We start from the raw sequence: 16,942 nt of genomic DNA, 5'->3' as shown, positions 1-16,942 counted from the left end.
CCCCTGGATTTTAGTTGCATAACAAGACAAACCAAAAAGAAAGAAATGAGAAATAATCCCCTTTAAACTCCATTCCATGGTTATAAACACTTCAAATCAATGTTTTGAAGAAAAAAAATCCATGGACCCAATTGTTAGTCTTGTTTCTCACTAACATTAACTTCTGTAGCTTCATTAATTTTACTAATTTTTCTAACAAAGGGTGTTTATTGGTATTTTGAAAGTTTCACCAGACTTCCATTTTCCTTAACTGGTTATGGTCCACTCCACTCTTTCGACCCAAAAGAAAGGAAAAAAGAGAAATCCTCCACTCCACTCAAACAGGCTCAAACCGGAATTAGGAGTTGAATGGGCACTGAAGTTGAGGGGGCATATTCTGCCTTAGGGCTGAGCAACTTTGAATTTATGAATATATTTTTGAGATCATGCATCTCTTGTACAACTTTGAATTCACTTATCATCATCATGATGTTGCAAATATACGTTTTTGACCTTTCAAATTTATACAATAAAGGCTTAAACCAAGGTAGAGTTATACTAGATCAGATATTGAGTTACTATACATGAATATTTTACAATTCTCAAGGCAAATAAAGCAAATCAGCAATGAGGTGGTGCTTTTAGGAGACTTGAGCACCAAGGGTGAGCACATATCTAACATGGACGGAGCACATAAATGTACAACTGCAACAATCCATGAACGTCATGGCTCTGAAGAAGGCTTTGATAAGTATTGGAGCCACTCTTCAGGAGTTCCCTTTCTCATTTTCAGCATTTTAATTGCGGCACTGGTCAGCGGTATGGCAAGTATGTCATAGTCTTTCGGAGCCTGCGAGATCAGTTGGATGCAGTCTTGTAATCAAGTTTGTAGCCAGACTCACTTGTGTCATTTACGTTTAAGAAAAGATGTTATACCAAACAAGCTAAACATCAAAATACCTTGGGGACTTTAGTAAGCTTCATATTTGCTTCCTCTAATGTCTTCTGACCTTTCTTCGAGTTGCATCTTGCACATGCAGTTACCTGTTATGCATCAACAGGAGAACCACATCAGTAAAGATCATTAAGCTAGTGTTCAGAAGTGGTTGGTTAGGACCAAAACTACCAGAAACCACTTCACTTAAGGGCCTGTTTGGTAACCTTTTACATTTTGGTTTTTACTTGGCTGGCCAGCCAGCGGTAGTTGGGATTCTCCCGTTCCCTGGTCAAAGATTTGGTTGGATGCGGGATCTACTCCACGAGGAGTGGTACAGATGTAGATGATATCATCACGGCCTCTCTTTTTGTACCGCTAGGAATGCTTAACGTGCGCCAACTCATGTTACCTGCGGTGTCGGATCCGCACCCCATTCGGGAGGATTGAACACAATTTCCGTGACATTGACGCCTCTATCTCTAAAGAGAGACCAGCCAGCTTCATTTTTTGGGTTAAAGATTGAGAGAAGATATACCGGAGAATGGCCAAAATACACATTATCCAACACTCATTTTCTACGACATCATTTGCTCTATCACAATACGGCTGAATGGTGAAAGAAGGATTCAGGAAGTAGGCCTCAGGTTGTTGGAATTCAGTCTTAAAAAGAGGAGTACGAAAAAAGAGAGCAGTATGTAAAAAAATCCAGTCTCATAATTAATTTAGTAGCATGTAAGCAGCGAGTTGGGACTTATTTTACATTTTCTTTGCAATAAGTTCAAGGTTAGACTTTCTCCTTCCAAAGCAGGGTTTCCAGAGGAATAGGGTGGAGAATGAAAAAAAAAAAAAAAGGGAAAAAACAGCAACAAAATGCTTCTGCAATTCAGTGATCATGTGCATCCATTATACAAGGTAGATGGAAAGGAGCATCCTCTCTCTTAGGGAGGTTTTGGATAAGCCCAACAGTAAATAATCTGTTGAAGGTCATGTACCCTGGCTCATTCCTGTTAATATGCTCTCATTACTGAAAGTTGAACTGTACTTTATATGATGCAGTTCAAACTTAAAAAATGTAGAAGCTGAAATCCACTGCAAAACACGGTTTCTAATTTTAATTAAACTACTCGAGATCTAATGCCAACATGTCTCTCTCTTTCTCTCTCTCTCTCACTCACCCGCACACATGAAGTGTGAGAGAATTAAGCACCACTCCAGCGTCTAGTCAATGATGCAAGAAGAATTTAAATCTTTAATGAACTGGTTGTCTTACCAGATTTTCCCACTTCCATTCTCCACCACGTACAATTGGCAAAACATGGTCAATAGTCAAGTTTTCACTCGAAGAACAGTACCTGTTGAGAAGACATGCAAAGTTAGTATTCAATATCTAAATGACCCTTCATAAAAAATCTAAATAACCCTTGGTTGAAATAAAAGTCTATTTAGTATTTCATGGCTAATAAATTTCCGTTGTTGATGATGGCCATGAGAACAGATCACTCAATTCTAAGCTACGTACTTCCTGTTTTACAATAGTCAGGATCGAGAAAGGTTATCCAGATGTCCCAAGGCAAATCAGCAGTGTAGACAGAGAAGCCTAATGATGTGTATCATGAATTTCAATCTGTTAGATACCGATTATTACTTGTGAAGGATGTATGCTGAACATCATTAATCAGTTTACCTGTCTACATCTGTTCTAGAACTCTAAAACCAGTACCTGCAGCTGGTGATCTGTTGATAACGAATACTGTTGGTTGACAGCCTCAACCCTGAAACTCTTGGGTTACCCAGCATTGAACTTGATGCATCTAGCCTTATAAAACAAGGATCTATTCCTCACCTTTACACCTCTGTTTTTCTATGGAGCCTTCTTCACTGAATTTTTTTGGGCAATTCCCTCTCTTTGCATTATCACAACTAAGGCATTTCACTTATCTAGCAGACTGATTTCTCCTTCTCCTTCCACTGCTTATACAATTTGAATACCTTTAGTTTCCTCATTAAGTAAACCTATCAATTTTTGAACTAATCATCAAGAAGCTGATAAACTAAACTAAACCGCCACAGGAAACAACACATAAAAGGCCCAGCCACATTAGTAAGAGCATAATCCAAAACACCTTCATTGTGATGATATGTTGCAAGAACTTTTTTTGTTTGCTACCCACAGTATTTCTATAAGTCTAACTTCCAAGATTTCACATCATGCAACAAATTTCTCTTGTTATAATATCATCGAGATCTGAACGCAATGTAGACCACACAGCACTATATCTCACAATGCTTTTCCTTCTAAAGGTTCACTAGAGGCCTGTTGGGCCTATGGGGGTACATAGAGATAATCTCTTTCATCCCATAACATCTCCCATCCCTGGTGAGGTGAGATTCAGTCCAAGGTCTTCGGTATGACTACACGAGACTGTAAGAGCTAGCCTAGCTGCAATGTTCACTTGCTAGCCCCTGAGACGCATATGCTTAATCCAACTCTCATCTTAGAAGACGCAACTATGAAATCAAATTAAGCACAAGAGATATGTGTACTTGATTCAGCAGCTTTAACTTGACTAAAAGGGTAATCTACTTACTGACAAGTGAAACTGTCCCGACATAGTATATTTTTACGACTAAGATTGTTCTTAATTCTTCTTCTCTTTACAATCTGCAGTAAATGTGGAACCTGGAACCAGAAGCAAATGTACTCAGTTCAAGTGAACTAGAACAAACAAGGGAAAAGTACCAAGAAGAAAGAAGCCAACGAGAATGCAAGTAAAAACATTGGTAAAAGTCATGCAACTCTATACCCTTAGGACAGCAGGTATGTAGAAGGATCCATTTGGGGAATTTACAGTCTGATCATAGTATTCAAGTACATCTGCCTGGTACAACAGAAGATTTGAACCCAATTAAAACATGTATCTAAAGCAGGCATCATAAACCAATAGGAATCTAATCCTGAATATGGCAGGTCCATTTGGTTTTGAAGGAGTGTTACTGTTTTATCCTATTTAACTGCAGAAAAACTTATCCTCTTTTTAAGTATCATCTGTTTTGGAAAAATATCTAACATGAATAAGTGAGCCACAGCAGTCCAACCTTCTCCATGTATTCCAAGCAAATAGCACGCTTCCAGCAGACGACATTAACTGGCCTGGTACCGTTGAACAACAATTAGAACTATGAGAAAACATATTTTCAAGCACTTGTAAAATGGTAGAGCGGAAAGAGGGAAGAAAACTCAAGAGCTTAGGATCAACAGTTTCGGCTTATGAATTGCCAACACATAAATACAAAAAACTAAAACTAAGAAATTGTGTCATCATCATCAGAAAAGAGTACGCCCTCGACACAGCCAACAAAACGATGCACAATATACAATGCAGATATACTTGCTACAGGACCAACTGATGGTTATTGTGCATTAAGCATATCATGTAGATGAGCTTAAAGGGAAATATTAAAAAAATGAAAAAAGAAGCGAGCTAGAGTGTATTTCGTGCATAATTTGCGGAATTTATGAAATTCCTATTCAACATCCAAACGAGTCAACATGACAACGGATTATAAAGTTGTGCGTCTATTTCTAGTTGAGGATTTTCAGTCCTCTGACTTGAACCCTCTGGAGAATTATAGTAGTTAAATAGTAATTTAGTTCAAAACCTCGACTTAAACATTCCTATGAGCTTCCAGCATTTTTTGGTGTATTGTAAAACATAGATCGCCAAACTTTATGGGCAGTCCAGAAAAAAAACTGTTTAAATTGTCTGCCATGGTTTGTCGACCAAGAAATTGTCTACATTAGTTCAAGCTACTAATTACAAATTTACAGAACTTGAAAGAATGAAACAAGAATGAAGCACGCATCCCATAAAGAGAAGTGAGGTGACCTGTAGGAGATATCCAAAACGAGGCCTCTGAAACAAGCCAACTCATCATCCCTCTCAAACTCAGAAGCATCGTCATGACCAGGACCAGCCTCATCGCCGCCAACAAACAAACGGGCCTCGGCATTCAGACGCTTTGCCTTGTTCATAGAAGAAGAAGAGTAAAGCCTAGTAGAATCCAGGTGTGGCCTGCCGAGCCTGCGGTTGTAGGTGTGGGGTTGGATTGATGTGAACATGTTGTTGTTAAATGGGTCTCCTTTTTGTTCCAATGCCACTCCCTCGCCATTAAAGAGCAACTTAACTCGCCCTTGTGCTGCAAACTGCGCCATCACTGAAGCTTATTGCTATTTCCTTCCACAGAGACAGTAATGGGTCTCTCTCTCTCTCTCTCTCTCTGCAAATGTTTATTGGTTTCTTCTTCCTGAGATGAGACACTCAAATAATTATAGACAAATAAATAAGTCTCATCTTCTGAAACTGGAAGCGAAAAGCAGAGGAAACGAAATGTAGGAATTTTCCATTTTCCATTCCCATGGGGGAGGAAGGAAATAAATACACTCCACGGAATAAACCGTTGCCACATGTTTTTGTGTGTTATTTCTTTTGTTTCGTTCCACTCCCTCTCGGAATATCTTCTGGCATATTTATAGTCAAATTCACAAATTTTTCACTCCATTATTTGCTATTGGTAAAATCAACTTTCTTGGTAAAATAAGACCTCCATATACTTCCCTATCGCCCTGTTGTAGCCTTTCTCTCACTCTCTCTCTCTCTCTCTCTGGTTTCCTTGCTTCCTGCTCTTCTCATCTCTGCTTTCTCTAGTCTATCTGAAATTTCAGAACGGAGGAGGAGTCTCTCTCACGAACTCTGGGTCGCTCTCTGTCCTACCTGTGCAAGGTAACAAATCTCTTTCTCCTATTCCTCTTCTCTCTCTCGCCCTCTAGCCCTTCACTTGCTGTGTTTGGGCTTAGTGTTAAGTTGCCCAGTTGGGTCTCTCAAATATGGCATACGCCTTTTGATTTCCATTTTTTTTGTTTTGTTATTATTATGGTAAATCGGTGTATTAATCTTTGTTTTCAGTTTTCATGAATTTGGATTATCTCAAATTTGAAATATTTTTCAGCTGTAATGAAAGTTTAATTTATGTTAGTATTAGAGCTTTCTTTTCATGTGCTTTAGCGACTGATGAAAGTTGAATTTATATTTGTTTTTGGGTAAAAAGTTTAGAGCTTCATTTTTCTTTAGCCGAGAGCAGTCATGTGGGTGGTTATATCCTATATTAACATCACTTAAACTAAAAGCCCATACAAAATGAGCATCCTCAATTTTTTTGGCAGCTTCAGTATCATATTTCCTATAGTTGATAAGATGCTTGATAAACTCGGTCTGCATTGTATTATCCTTAGTCATATGTTGAGCCTTATAAATTGAGGAATTTTGTGTTGCTTTTGTTACAGTTGCATCTTACGTTGGACCAAAGTTGTTGCTCACAAGCAGTCTTGCATGCCTACTTCTGTAAAGTTCTCTCTTTGCAAGGCCAGTTTGTTCATATGACATTCAATTTATCGAATTCTGTTCCATTTTGTTTCTTATTCTGCAAAAAATTGCTGATCACACTAATGTCTGGGTATCACTTCTAAATTTAGCCATAGTGCTGATTTTTAGTGGCTTGGTGCAGACAGAAACATGGATATGATGGAAGTTCTTTTCAGAAGCATTACATCAACCAGAATTGTGGGTATGGGTTCTGTTGTTTCTTTTCTTTTATTTCGCTTGTGTCTGTGTTGCAAACGTAATATTTATGCATGTTTCTATAATGAATAATGAGTTTGAATATGAAACTTAGGAATTGGTTTTGTGACAATTTATTACGCAGTACCTTGATGAGAACAAATAGTTGATTCTGGCAATATTGGATAATCAAAACCTTGAAAAACTTGCTTAGTGTGCCCAATAAGTCCTCTCTCTCTCACACACACATGCTTTTATTTTATGTTTGTATTGTTTCTAATCTTGATTATGAGTCATCTTATGTGGACACTGAAATCTGCCTTTATTAGTATTTTTATCTTGGATATAAAGAGCAGTGATTTTTTTAATTTTTTTTTGTATTTTAGTCTTTTTCTGACTTCTCTGTCAAATTCTTTGATAAGCCTAAAAACAACACAATGAAGTAAGATTATGTCAAACTCTTGCAAAAAAAAAGATAGAATATGAATTAGTATGCATAGATCAGCATAACAAGCAGATGATGTTCGCTACTGGTCAACTATACCAAACACGACAACAGACAAGCTATGTGTATCACTTACGCAACAACATAAATAGATATAATAACAATACCTAGCAGAAGATGGAAGAAATCAAGACAAATACAATCTTAGCAAAACTCATGTAGCCATCTGAATGCAAATAATAATTCCTTAAAAAAAAAACTTTAAGAAGATAGAAACCTTCATTTCTTAAGAGAATAGTAAATAAACAAAGAAACAAATTGCAACAATAAACTGTGACTTTTTTTTATATAAAGGAAATAAAGGAACATGGTGGCACACCTTGAGGCCACTATGGAAGAGGTGAAGGCAGAGAGAAGGGCTCTGGCTCAGAGTAATCATAAAATCTTAGTCAATTGCTCCAACACCAAGACTCACACCCAAACATCTTAGCTATACAATACAAGCTATGCCAACTCCAGTTCTGTGGCGAATTTGGTGCTTCCACAGCTAAGAACTCCTTTCTAAAATTTCAGAGAGAGCAGAGAGAACATACTAACAAAGAAGAGAAGATATTAGCAATTTCAAAATGAGAAAGAAAAAAAAAAGTGAAAAAAGGGTGATATGCGACCAATAGGAAGTATTTATAGGTCCTGTTTTACCAAGAATATCGAAAGGATTCTATTTTACCCAATTTCCCAAATATTATTAAGGCACCTAGGCTACTGGGCGTGTTAGTTTGGTCGCCCCACTCAAATTTGAGTTTTCTTTCCAATTTCTCTAATGTTGGGCTGCCACATGGCATACCAGCTCTCTCCCTCTCCTTCTCCCTCTCTGTCCCCGACTTTACATGGAAAACGACCTCCTCCACCTCCTCTATCTTTTCCCCCAAACACCCGATGCTAACAAACACCATAGCCGCCGGAATCTTCTTTGAAAAATCCGGCCAAAACGAATGATATGTTTTTGTTTCTATTATGCAGTTTATGATTGTTTCATACTGAATTCTAAGCTTGAGGGATTTGCTTCTAAGATGCAGTTTATTATCCATTTTATATAGATGGAAGAAGGATAATTTTTCAATGTCAAATTGCTTATTACTATTTGATAGGATTTTTTATTGTAGATATTTGAGTTTACAAACAAAGTGTGGATTAAATTTCGTTAAGGATTGTTGTTTATTTTTGCAAATTGCATTCATCTCATTTTTTTAAAGATAACTGAATGAATGCTTGGATTGGAGGGACGGAACCTTTTTCTTGTATAATTTTGTTGTGTAGGAATTTGAAGAATCGGTTCGAATGTAAAGCTCATGATTGCGGAGAAGAACAAGTTTCACGGAAATGCGTTGTCTCCATCATACAAGAAGACCGCCATTACTGCAATCAAGGAGAAGTTCAGTTCAGAGCAGTTGGAAAGGTTTAAGTGTAGTTGTTTTGGTCATCTACTACTCATTGAGGACCTAAAGTGGACTCCACAAATTGTCCATGGGCTGTTGCCAAGAAAGGTTGATCTGAAGACAGTTAAAACCGTGAAAGGTATTGCATTCTTGGTTGGTAATAAGTTGATACAATTCACGAAGCAACAGTTTTGCCTCATCACGGGGCTAAGGTTTGGAAACCTCCCATTGATTCAGAATCCACTAATGAAAACTGCGCTTTGAAGAATAAATACTTCCGGGAGAATAAAACTGTGAGCCTTTAGGAACTCGAAAAAGCATTCAAGGCTTGCACTGATAAGGAGGATTTAGTGAAGCTTGGTTTTGTGTATTTTGTTGTATTTGTATTGTTGGGTACCGCTAAAAATGTCAACATGGACATGAGGTATTTGAAGTTGGTGGAAGATCTTGATGCGTTTGAGAAGTATCCTTGTGGCGCTGTGTCATATGCAAAGACACATGAGTCACTTTCGAGGGCACGTTATGCAGATTACCATCGAGTTAAAGTACCCCAAGAAACTCAAAAGAAAGCAGAGACAACGACGAGTGGTATGATTAGTGAGTATCATATTAAAGGGTTTGGATTTGCTTTTTAGGTAAGCAAATATCCATCAATGTTTAACTTAAATTCTGATTGTTGACATTGAGGTGCATAATTTATGGTTCAGTGTTAAAAACAGATATGGGCTTTTGAAGTGTTCCCAGCTTTGACTCAACTGCATTATGTTGTGCATGAAGAAAATGCCCTCCACACACACATCTTACATTGGAGGAGCAATAAGTTGGCACGTTATAACAAGCTAATGTCTCATGTATACGAAAACATTGAGGTTAGTACTGGTTATGTTATGCATATGATTATGGTAATATGTGGATTTGATCGGTGCCAGTCCTTGAACCTAAGACCTGCTAACTCTTAGTTGTATCACAAAGCTAGGGAATCGGCATGTTATGCATATGATTAATTTATAATTATATTAAAAAGTGTACTTTGTGTTTCAATTGCAGGTTGATGTGAAGTTCATCCATCCCAATCAAATTGAGAAACAAAAAGCTTATTGGATTTGGGGTGACGATGAAGAGGATGAAGAAAATGTTGAAGTGTATGACGACACAAAGTCCCTTGGTCATGGTGGTGACGATCATGGTGAGGGTGTTGAGGATAGGCAAGAAAATACAACCATTGGAATAGAAGAAGAGACTCTGGAAGTTTAGGAAACATCTAGCCTTCCATTGTCTTCGAATGTATATGACCATAACCTTTTTGCAATATATAGGCAATAATAAACTTAATTGTGGTGATATATTGTCAATCTATAGGCAATACAATAGCAATAAAGTCACAATAGTCGTGTTATATTACAGAAATATATAACAGTTGCATTATATCTTTTTGCAGGGCAATGGTAAACTCTCTTTGAGTTACTGTTTTGATTTGAAAAAGGAGTTACCAAGTACAAAGGATGAGTTGCAAAGAGTAGTTGCTTCAAATCGGGCGCTTAAGAAGAGAGTGCGTGACTTGGAAGGGAGGATAAAGAGTGAGTCTTTGAAAAATAAGAAGGCTATTGTGGGTTTCAACAAGATCGTTGCTTTGATGGAACATCATTTTATGTCGGTGATGGAGGAGTTGAAAAAAGCTTATGGTGTGTTGAATCGACCTGCTGAAGGTCATGAACTACATACTCTTCAAAACAAGGAAGAAATGAATGACGTGGCCCCCTCACATGAGCATATTACTCAGACTACAGAGATTGAAGGAGGCGATGCATCAAGGCAGGAGCCTAGAACCATTGTTGTGAAGGCGGGTGTTGACATAACCGAACCAATGCTTTCGACTATGAAGGGTACTAGTCCCAGCACAGAGATTAAAGGACCCAATGTTGCATCAAACCCTGCTAAGAATGCTTCCCCTGGTTATACCCCAGATGATGGAGCTAATGCCTCCGCAAGCATGAAAGTCCAAGGGGCTGAAATGGAAACAAAAAATCATGAGAAAGAAGTTGAGCAAGAAGCAGAGATTCTGCCTACGCTTGAAGATTTCTGGGGGTGCAAAGTCCTTTGCAAAAAACTTTTAAAGTTGCTAAAGGGTTGGCAAAAGGAACCCGGAATGGCGTTGGTTACAATTCCGATGAGGCCTCCAATCGGAAGCGATGCTACTGTGGCTGGTGATAAAGCGAATGCGGAAGGTAGTGTCACAGTTGAAAAACTAGACGAGGAAGGTGTTAGGATTTTGGCTCGTCAAATATGTCCTAGTTGGTTTAAGATTGTTTTAGGAAAATTATAGGTATACCAATTCTTGTCCTAGAGGGATTAGGAAAGAATTTCAGTTTTCCTTATTCAATTTAGGTCTGGATTTCTAGAAGTCTATAGGATTTGGATAAGTGTAATTTCCTAATCCACTTAGGAATAGGAATTCAATCAGCCTTGGGACATGTAAGCCAACTCTATATCTATAAATAAGGTGTGGCAGGACTTATTTTACAGCAGGAAAAACAGCCAGAGACAGCCGAGAGTTTTGAGATTAGTTCTAGGGTTGCAAAAGTTCTGTAATCTCTATTATTAATCAAAGGAGCGATGATTTCTCTACCTAGAGAAATCACAACTGGACGTAGACAAAAGTTCTGCCGAACCAGTATAATTCTTGTGTGTTTCTAAGTTTTCTAATATTTGCTAATTTAGTCTATTGCCGTTGGTTACATTAAAGAACAAGATCTGGTGTGCGGGTAATTTAACAGAAGGTAAAGGGTGTAGGAAGAAGCGGCCAATAACTGTGTTGTTGAGTCCCTTTATCAGTCCTATGGGAAAAAAGAGGAAGCTAACTGTTTTGGAAGGCACTCACTGCTTTTAATCCAACAAAACCCGTTCCCATTGAGGATGTCAAGGCTGTAATAGACTTCTGCACCACTTGGAAAAGCAATATAAGGTTAGGATTTAAAATTTTGGTATATTGTCCCCTTCTTGTTTTCTTTAATTTTTGTCTTTTTGGTTTGCAAATTTTAATTTTGTTTCTAATAATTTGGACGCCCATGCTACACAATAATGTCATTGCATTTGACATGAAATGGTGTGAGAATAAATTGCAACACTTTGATGTCTGTCTGTTTGGAATGTTATGATCATTCCTAAGCATAAGGCCAATTTCTTCCATTTGGATTTCGATCCTTGGCTGCAGATCAACAGCATTCTAAAAAGAAGTGGTTTGGGGGAATGCCTTGGAGTTCTGTATTTGTTTTTACGTGTTGGCACCTTTGGAAATGGCGGAATAGGCGTGTGTTTAGTGGAGCTGATAATCTAGCCTTTAAGGCTTCATCTGTGAATCAGAAGAGGACTGATGTGACTCAACTCCTTTTGGCTTGGGATCTTCCAACTGGTGGTAAGTTTAAATTAAATGTGGAAGGTTCTATAAAGACAATTTCATGTTGTATTGGCGCTGGGGAGTCATCAGGGATTCTAAAGGTAATTAGGTTTCTGGTTTTGCCCTCAATTTAGGGAAATGCCAAATTCTAGAGCAGAAGTCTGGGGGCTTTTCTTTGGTTTGAAGTTGGCTCTTGAAAAAGGTCTCAGTGATCTAGGCATTGAAATGGACTCTTCTCTAGTTGTGAAACTGTGTCCGAAACCTTCTCTCCTTGGTTTGCACCCTATGGCCTCCTTGATTGATAGTTGCTGTGATCTTATGAAGCAACTTGGTAAATGCACCCTCAAGCATATATATGGAGAGAAGAATAGAGTTGCTAACGCAACTGCCAACTGGAGCTATAATTTAGATTTAGGATTGTGCACTTTTGACACAGCCCCTAGTTGGATTAGCTCTTGCTTAGTTGATGATGTTCTAGGTGCCCTTAGAATTAGATCGGTCTGTTTAGACCAGTGTGATTAGTTGGTTTGTTTCTGGGTTGTTACCCCACCCCCCCAACCCCCTCCAAAATAAAAATAAAAATGATAGTAGTTGCTCGCTTCATGTAACCTTTCGTAACATTTCCATGTATACAATAGAATCTTTTAGTCAATACCTCCCCAGGTTGAAGCCTTGGATTTATAAACCAGCATTTTTTATATCGTAGTGCGGAGGTGCGGCTCGAAGCGATGGCAGTTGGGCAAGAGTTTTTCTACAAACTCATAAATGATAGCCTTTGGATGACCTCATCGGCAACAGTTTCAATCTTGCTTTAATTTTAAAATTAAATTCACTCGTCTTCTTTACTATGTGTACATGTATATTAAAATAAGCTGTTATTATCTACCTCAACTGGCAGCACCTTGACATGGGGATGTTTCTGATACGCAAAAGGCAATTTGCTTATCCATTGGCGATTAGGCCATTGGATGATGCTGATTGTTGTCTGCAAGTAAGAACGTGTATATGTAGTTCAATTTAATATATTTTCTGTATTGGTGGAAGTATTGGGTTTTATTATGTTAGGTGCATTTGTGCCTTATTTTGTTATGTGCCTTCAAATTGTTTGCAGACATTTTTAGAACCAGTAAAACTGCCTCTGAAAAAGTGAGGATCGAAGAAACAAGATGTTAGGGTTACCGAGGACGCTCCACTTCAATGCCAGGCCAAAATAGAGCTGTATGTGCAGGGACTTTGGAAACATGGGTATGCTATACCATGGACCAAAGTCCGCAAGGTGTATGTCCCCTTCAATTTTGGAGGGTGTCATTGGGTTGCACTTGAAATCGACTTCGTGAGGCACACATTCATTGTGTATGACTCCTACGTTAATTTTACTGCTCAGAAGAAGGTGGTACAATTTCTTAAGCCTATTAGCCATGCACTTGCACGTATTCTTTATGATATGCGATTTTATGAGAGTTCGGAGCTTCAAGAGGTCAAGAAAATGGCGACTCAGAAGCCGAACTTTGAGGCATTTGCAGGCATGGAGATGTAGGCCTCATCATTTGGCCCGCGGGCTCATGGGCCGATGGGGGCCAGTTATGGGCTATGAGATGGCCCGGCTCGCCTTGGGCCGGGCTAGGCTTGGGCTTGGGTGTCTGAAGCTCGGCCCGGCTTGATTAAGCCCAAGAAAACCCGGCCCGCCCGCCACAAAAGCTCTGGCCCGTTAGGCCCGCATATATATATATATATATATATATAATTATGTGTAAATAAGAGTTTAGATTTAGGATTATATCATTTAAATCACATATATAATTTGTTTCATTTCATTTACTTTTCTTTACTCATTTATAGTTTATAACTGGATGATTAGCACATTAATTTGTGTCAATTATTAATTCAACAATTATATATATATATATATATATATATATAAGATGAACAACATACCACATCACCAAATATAATTATATCACGAAACATAATCGTACCACCAAATATAATCATGCTTTTCTTGGTTTTATTATTTTTGTGGAAAATCTTATAAGTTGTGTGACTTTATTGGATGTTTTATCAATTTGGTTTGAAGTGAAAATATTGGAATTAAGTGAGTTTAATCTCAAATTTGGACTAAAATGCCTTTATGATTAAGTTCATGATTTTTTTTTAATGAAGTAGGGCCCGTTTATGCCCGGCTAGGCCCGATGGGCTTTCTCAAGCCCGGCTCATAGGTCGGGCTTGGGCTTTGAATTTTCTAAAAAAACTCGGCTCAGCCCGGCGATATTTTCTCTCTCCTCTTTAAAGCCCGAGCCGGCTTGTCTCAAGCCCATCAAATCGGCCCGGCCCATTAATGAGCCCTATGGAGATGTTCCGCAACAAGCTGATGGGTAAGGTGTAGGAATTTAGTGGAGTTTATATTTATGTTGTAATCAAATTCATCTCTAATTTGTTTGCTGGACAGTGCTACATGCAGAGTTTTTGCAATCAAATTCATTGAGTATGCCAGTGCCGGGCTTCCATGTCATACAATTGACCCTTCGAAGGTTGCCTATGACCGATTGAAACTCGCAATAGAGGCTTTGAGGGAGGAGGCTTATCTATGAGGTTTGAGGCTTAGTGTTTGTTCACCCGTTTTGCGTTTACTCCTATGATGGAAGGGCAAAGTTCCCCACTGCCTTGAGAACCATAGACTGGTCAACAAGTCAGCTTTCTTTGGTGTGCAAGAGTGCCACTGCTAGTAATAAAAATTCTAGCAGACTTAGTTTGAAATGGATAACTTGCGCCCAAGTTACTGATTTCTGCAAATAAACGATTGTGAATTTGGGTGAGGAATATCTCCCAAGTAAGTTCTTTTCTTGCCTCAGACTGGTGAGGACTTTAACAATTTATCTCAGTATAAAGAGGTTGTTCTGGCCAGAATGGTTGATGGAATTTAAACTGTTTTTTAGGCGGAACTGCCTTTTACAAAACTATAACAATAAATACTTATGCTAGAGAGAGATGAAGATACAGCTGGAACTCCATTTCATCGAGATGGAAGGTTCGATCTGGAAATGCCGGATGGACCGTTGACAACTTTGACTGCTAGGTTTCAACTATAAATCGATACCAAAGGTTGATTATGGCAGAGCTTCAATGTACCTCAAGCTTTCGTGAAGCTTTTGAGTGGGCGATCTGCGGTTTCCTCGGCGTAGGATTTTTAGGGCTTTAGGGCTAGAGACTGCATTGTGAATTTTACTGAGGTTTTCCATGTTTGGGGAAAGCTCAAGCTCTACCTGTCTTGGTTTTTTGCTGAACCAAATTTGTAACGAGAGAAATCTCGTTTTGAATGACTCATTCCTTAAGTCCGAACCTTGGGAATTCTGATCTGAAGCTGGTTTCACTTGAAATTCAAGTGGGCTTTTTGGTTGATTTTTGAGTTGTCCATTTGACTGAGGGTTTCCTTGTGTAAGATTTTTGTTTGATTGGATGATGAATTTTTTTGTTGTCTCTACCCTGTTCACTCCTTCTTGTATTTATAGTAAAATGTTTTTCTGGAGTAGGGTGATTCTGTTTAATATTGGGCGGCAAAAAGATATCTCCCCCTTTTTTCTTCTTTAATGGAAAGAAAGAAAATAGGATTTCATCAGTTTGGCAGATAGGCTCTCAAATAGGCAATCACTTCCCTGTTTTTCTTGAAAAATAACCTAATCTCTTTTCCCAATTTCAACTGCCCCTTGTGAGATTTCACCCGTGATGGTTAGTTTGACTTCTTTTCTGGACAGCTCCCTGCTTTCCTGCTTATCCTTCTCTGAGATTGTAACTTGCTTATCTCTTTGGGAGAATTACCTTCTCTGTAAAAATAGAAGAAAAAATCTCTGAATATATATATATGTAAGAAGGATTTTGATCTTGTGGTTTTTAGGTTTTTGAGCGACTTGATGTCATAAACTTTTCAATCACTTATTCTATGATTGCCATTGTTGACTTTCTTTTATCCAGAGATGTCACGTGGAGTGCATTTCTGTTTCAGGCTTCCCCTTTTTATCACAACGGCCTGTGAGGCCTGTGTTTAGTTTTGTTTGCTCGATAAGCTTTTGGGGTGTCAATTTTAGGCCCAAACAGTGTTATTACATATTATATCCATCTTTATCCACCTTTCAAAAAGGGCAATGATTTCCCACTCCTATTTTATCCACTTACACTCCTTTTTAGTTATAAAAAAGGAGTGTAAGTGGATAAAATATGATAAAAAGGAGTGGGGAAATCACCACTCTTCAAAAATACATCCTATGTATCAGTTATGCGGCTTAGTGGTACAACATGTGTTGTATGATGGAGGGCTAATATTGCAAATGTTCTACTCTTTTGTATTATATGACAAATGTGCTACCTAGAAACATTAGCTTATGTTTGCTCTCATCAAAATATACTTGTTTTGGATTATTTTCCTCTAAGAGGATGAAAGGTAGAATCAATGTTTTATGAAAGGCTCAATTTTGTGAATGGTTTTGGTAACATGCAAAGTATATGTGATGATGTACTTCAATGGGGGGTGGTTTTTGTATTGAATTTGGGAGTCAAATTTAAATTGACCAATGGTTTGATTTGGTTTCGGTTTGGCATGTAATGTTTGGTTACATATAGAAACTAAATTTTACTATCAAATTGGATATAGAATTGGCTAAATTGGAAAACACGACACTGCTAACCTTTGAAGGAAGGAAAGTTACTCATACGATTAAGGCTAACCTTGGAACGAAGGAAAGTTATTCTCTTAGGGTTGAGGCCAACATTCAAACCGTACAACAATGCATATGCCAGAAACAGCAATAAGGAGACAATATAGATATATGCCAGAAACAGCAATAAAGAGACAATATAGAGGGGAGATTCTCCAATAAGTATTTAATGTTAAAGATTGATTACATATTTTTAATCTCGACCGTTGAATTGCATGTATGTTGCATATTAAATTTACCAACACATCTAACAAATGCAATCCAACAGCCGAAATTAAAATATGTAACCAATCCTTAATTTAAGTACTTTCAGTTTAGCTTTAATGTGAAGTCAAATCAGGGACTTGAGAAAACCCAAGGGGGAGTAATTAGATGGAACTGATTCTCTATTACTAAGCATTTATTAGTAGTAATTCAATATTATTATTAG

The 16,942-nt window shown here is 38.1% G+C and overlaps 2 protein-coding genes and 1 long non-coding RNA gene across 4 annotated transcripts; 2 read left to right on the top strand and 1 right to left on the bottom strand.

Moving 5' to 3' along the window:
* Window positions 1-361: 361 nt before the first annotated feature.
* On the bottom strand, window positions 362-5,331 carry LOC103339002 (HNH endonuclease). Its single transcript, XM_016795983.2, has 7 exons — window positions 4,804-5,331; window positions 4,013-4,067; window positions 3,721-3,795; window positions 3,505-3,596; window positions 2,187-2,268; window positions 940-1,023; window positions 362-829 (listed from the first exon to the last, which is right to left on the bottom strand). The coding sequence occupies exons 1-7, from the start codon at window positions 5,127-5,129 to the stop codon at window positions 704-706; spliced, it is 840 nt and encodes a 279-aa protein (XP_016651469.2). The 5' UTR covers window positions 5,130-5,331; the 3' UTR covers window positions 362-703.
* Window positions 5,332-5,481: 150 nt separating this feature from the next.
* LOC148915102 (uncharacterized) lies at window positions 5,482-8,880 on the top strand. Its single transcript, XR_016122498.1, has 4 exons — window positions 5,482-5,697; window positions 6,258-6,336; window positions 6,479-6,538; window positions 8,294-8,880. It is a non-coding gene; the product is annotated as an uncharacterized LOC148915102 (long non-coding RNA).
* Window positions 8,881-8,914: 34 nt separating this feature from the next.
* LOC103338986 (uncharacterized) lies at window positions 8,915-12,758 on the top strand. Of its 2 annotated transcripts, XR_016122497.1 has the most exons (6): window positions 8,915-9,047; window positions 9,120-9,281; window positions 9,460-9,696; window positions 9,851-11,374; window positions 11,624-11,824; window positions 12,513-12,758. XR_016122497.1 is itself a non-coding variant. In XM_089042234.1 (4 exons), exons 3-4 carry the CDS (start codon window positions 9,527-9,529, stop codon window positions 10,733-10,735), a joined length of 957 nt encoding a protein of 318 aa, XP_088898360.1. In that variant the 5' UTR covers window positions 8,921-9,047; window positions 9,120-9,281; window positions 9,460-9,526; the 3' UTR covers window positions 10,736-11,089. The 2 variants fall into 2 exon arrangements, 1 of the variants encoding a protein (XP_088898360.1); XM_089042234.1 differs by lacking the exons at window positions 11,624-11,824; window positions 12,513-12,758 and having other exon boundaries at window positions 8,921-9,047; window positions 9,460-9,598; window positions 9,851-11,089.
* The last annotated feature ends 4,184 nt before the right edge of the window (window positions 12,759-16,942 follow it).

This window comes from Prunus mume, linkage group LG8 (assembly GCF_029339155.1).
Source record: "Prunus mume cultivar Tortuosa linkage group LG8, ASM2933915v1, whole genome shotgun sequence".
Lineage (NCBI taxonomy): Eukaryota > Viridiplantae > Streptophyta > Magnoliopsida > Rosales > Rosaceae > Prunus > Prunus mume.
Note: the sequence above shows the minus strand (reverse complement) of the source record. Positions and strands in the feature narration are given on the sequence as shown.

Excerpts from the sequence above, each read along its gene's own strand:
- LOC103339002 (XM_016795983.2), bottom strand. The coding sequence starts at position 5,129 with ATGGCGCAGTTTGCAGCACAAGGGCGAGTTAAGTTGCTCTTTAATGGC. Across the intron at positions 3,796-4,012 it reads GCTTGGAATACATGGAGAAG|GCAGATGTACTTGAATACTA; the intron begins GTTGGACTGCTG and ends CTGTTGTACCAG. Across the intron at positions 1,024-2,186 it reads AATGGAAGTGGGAAAATCTG|GTAACTGCATGTGCAAGATG; the intron begins GTAAGACAACCA and ends GATGCATAACAG.
- LOC103338986 (XM_089042234.1), top strand. The coding sequence starts at position 9,527 with ATGAAGAGGATGAAGAAAATGTTGAAGTGTATGACGACACAAAGTCCC. Across the intron at positions 9,599-9,850 it reads TCATGGTGGTGACGATCATG|GGCAATGGTAAACTCTCTTT; the intron begins GTGAGGGTGTTG and ends ATCTTTTTGCAG.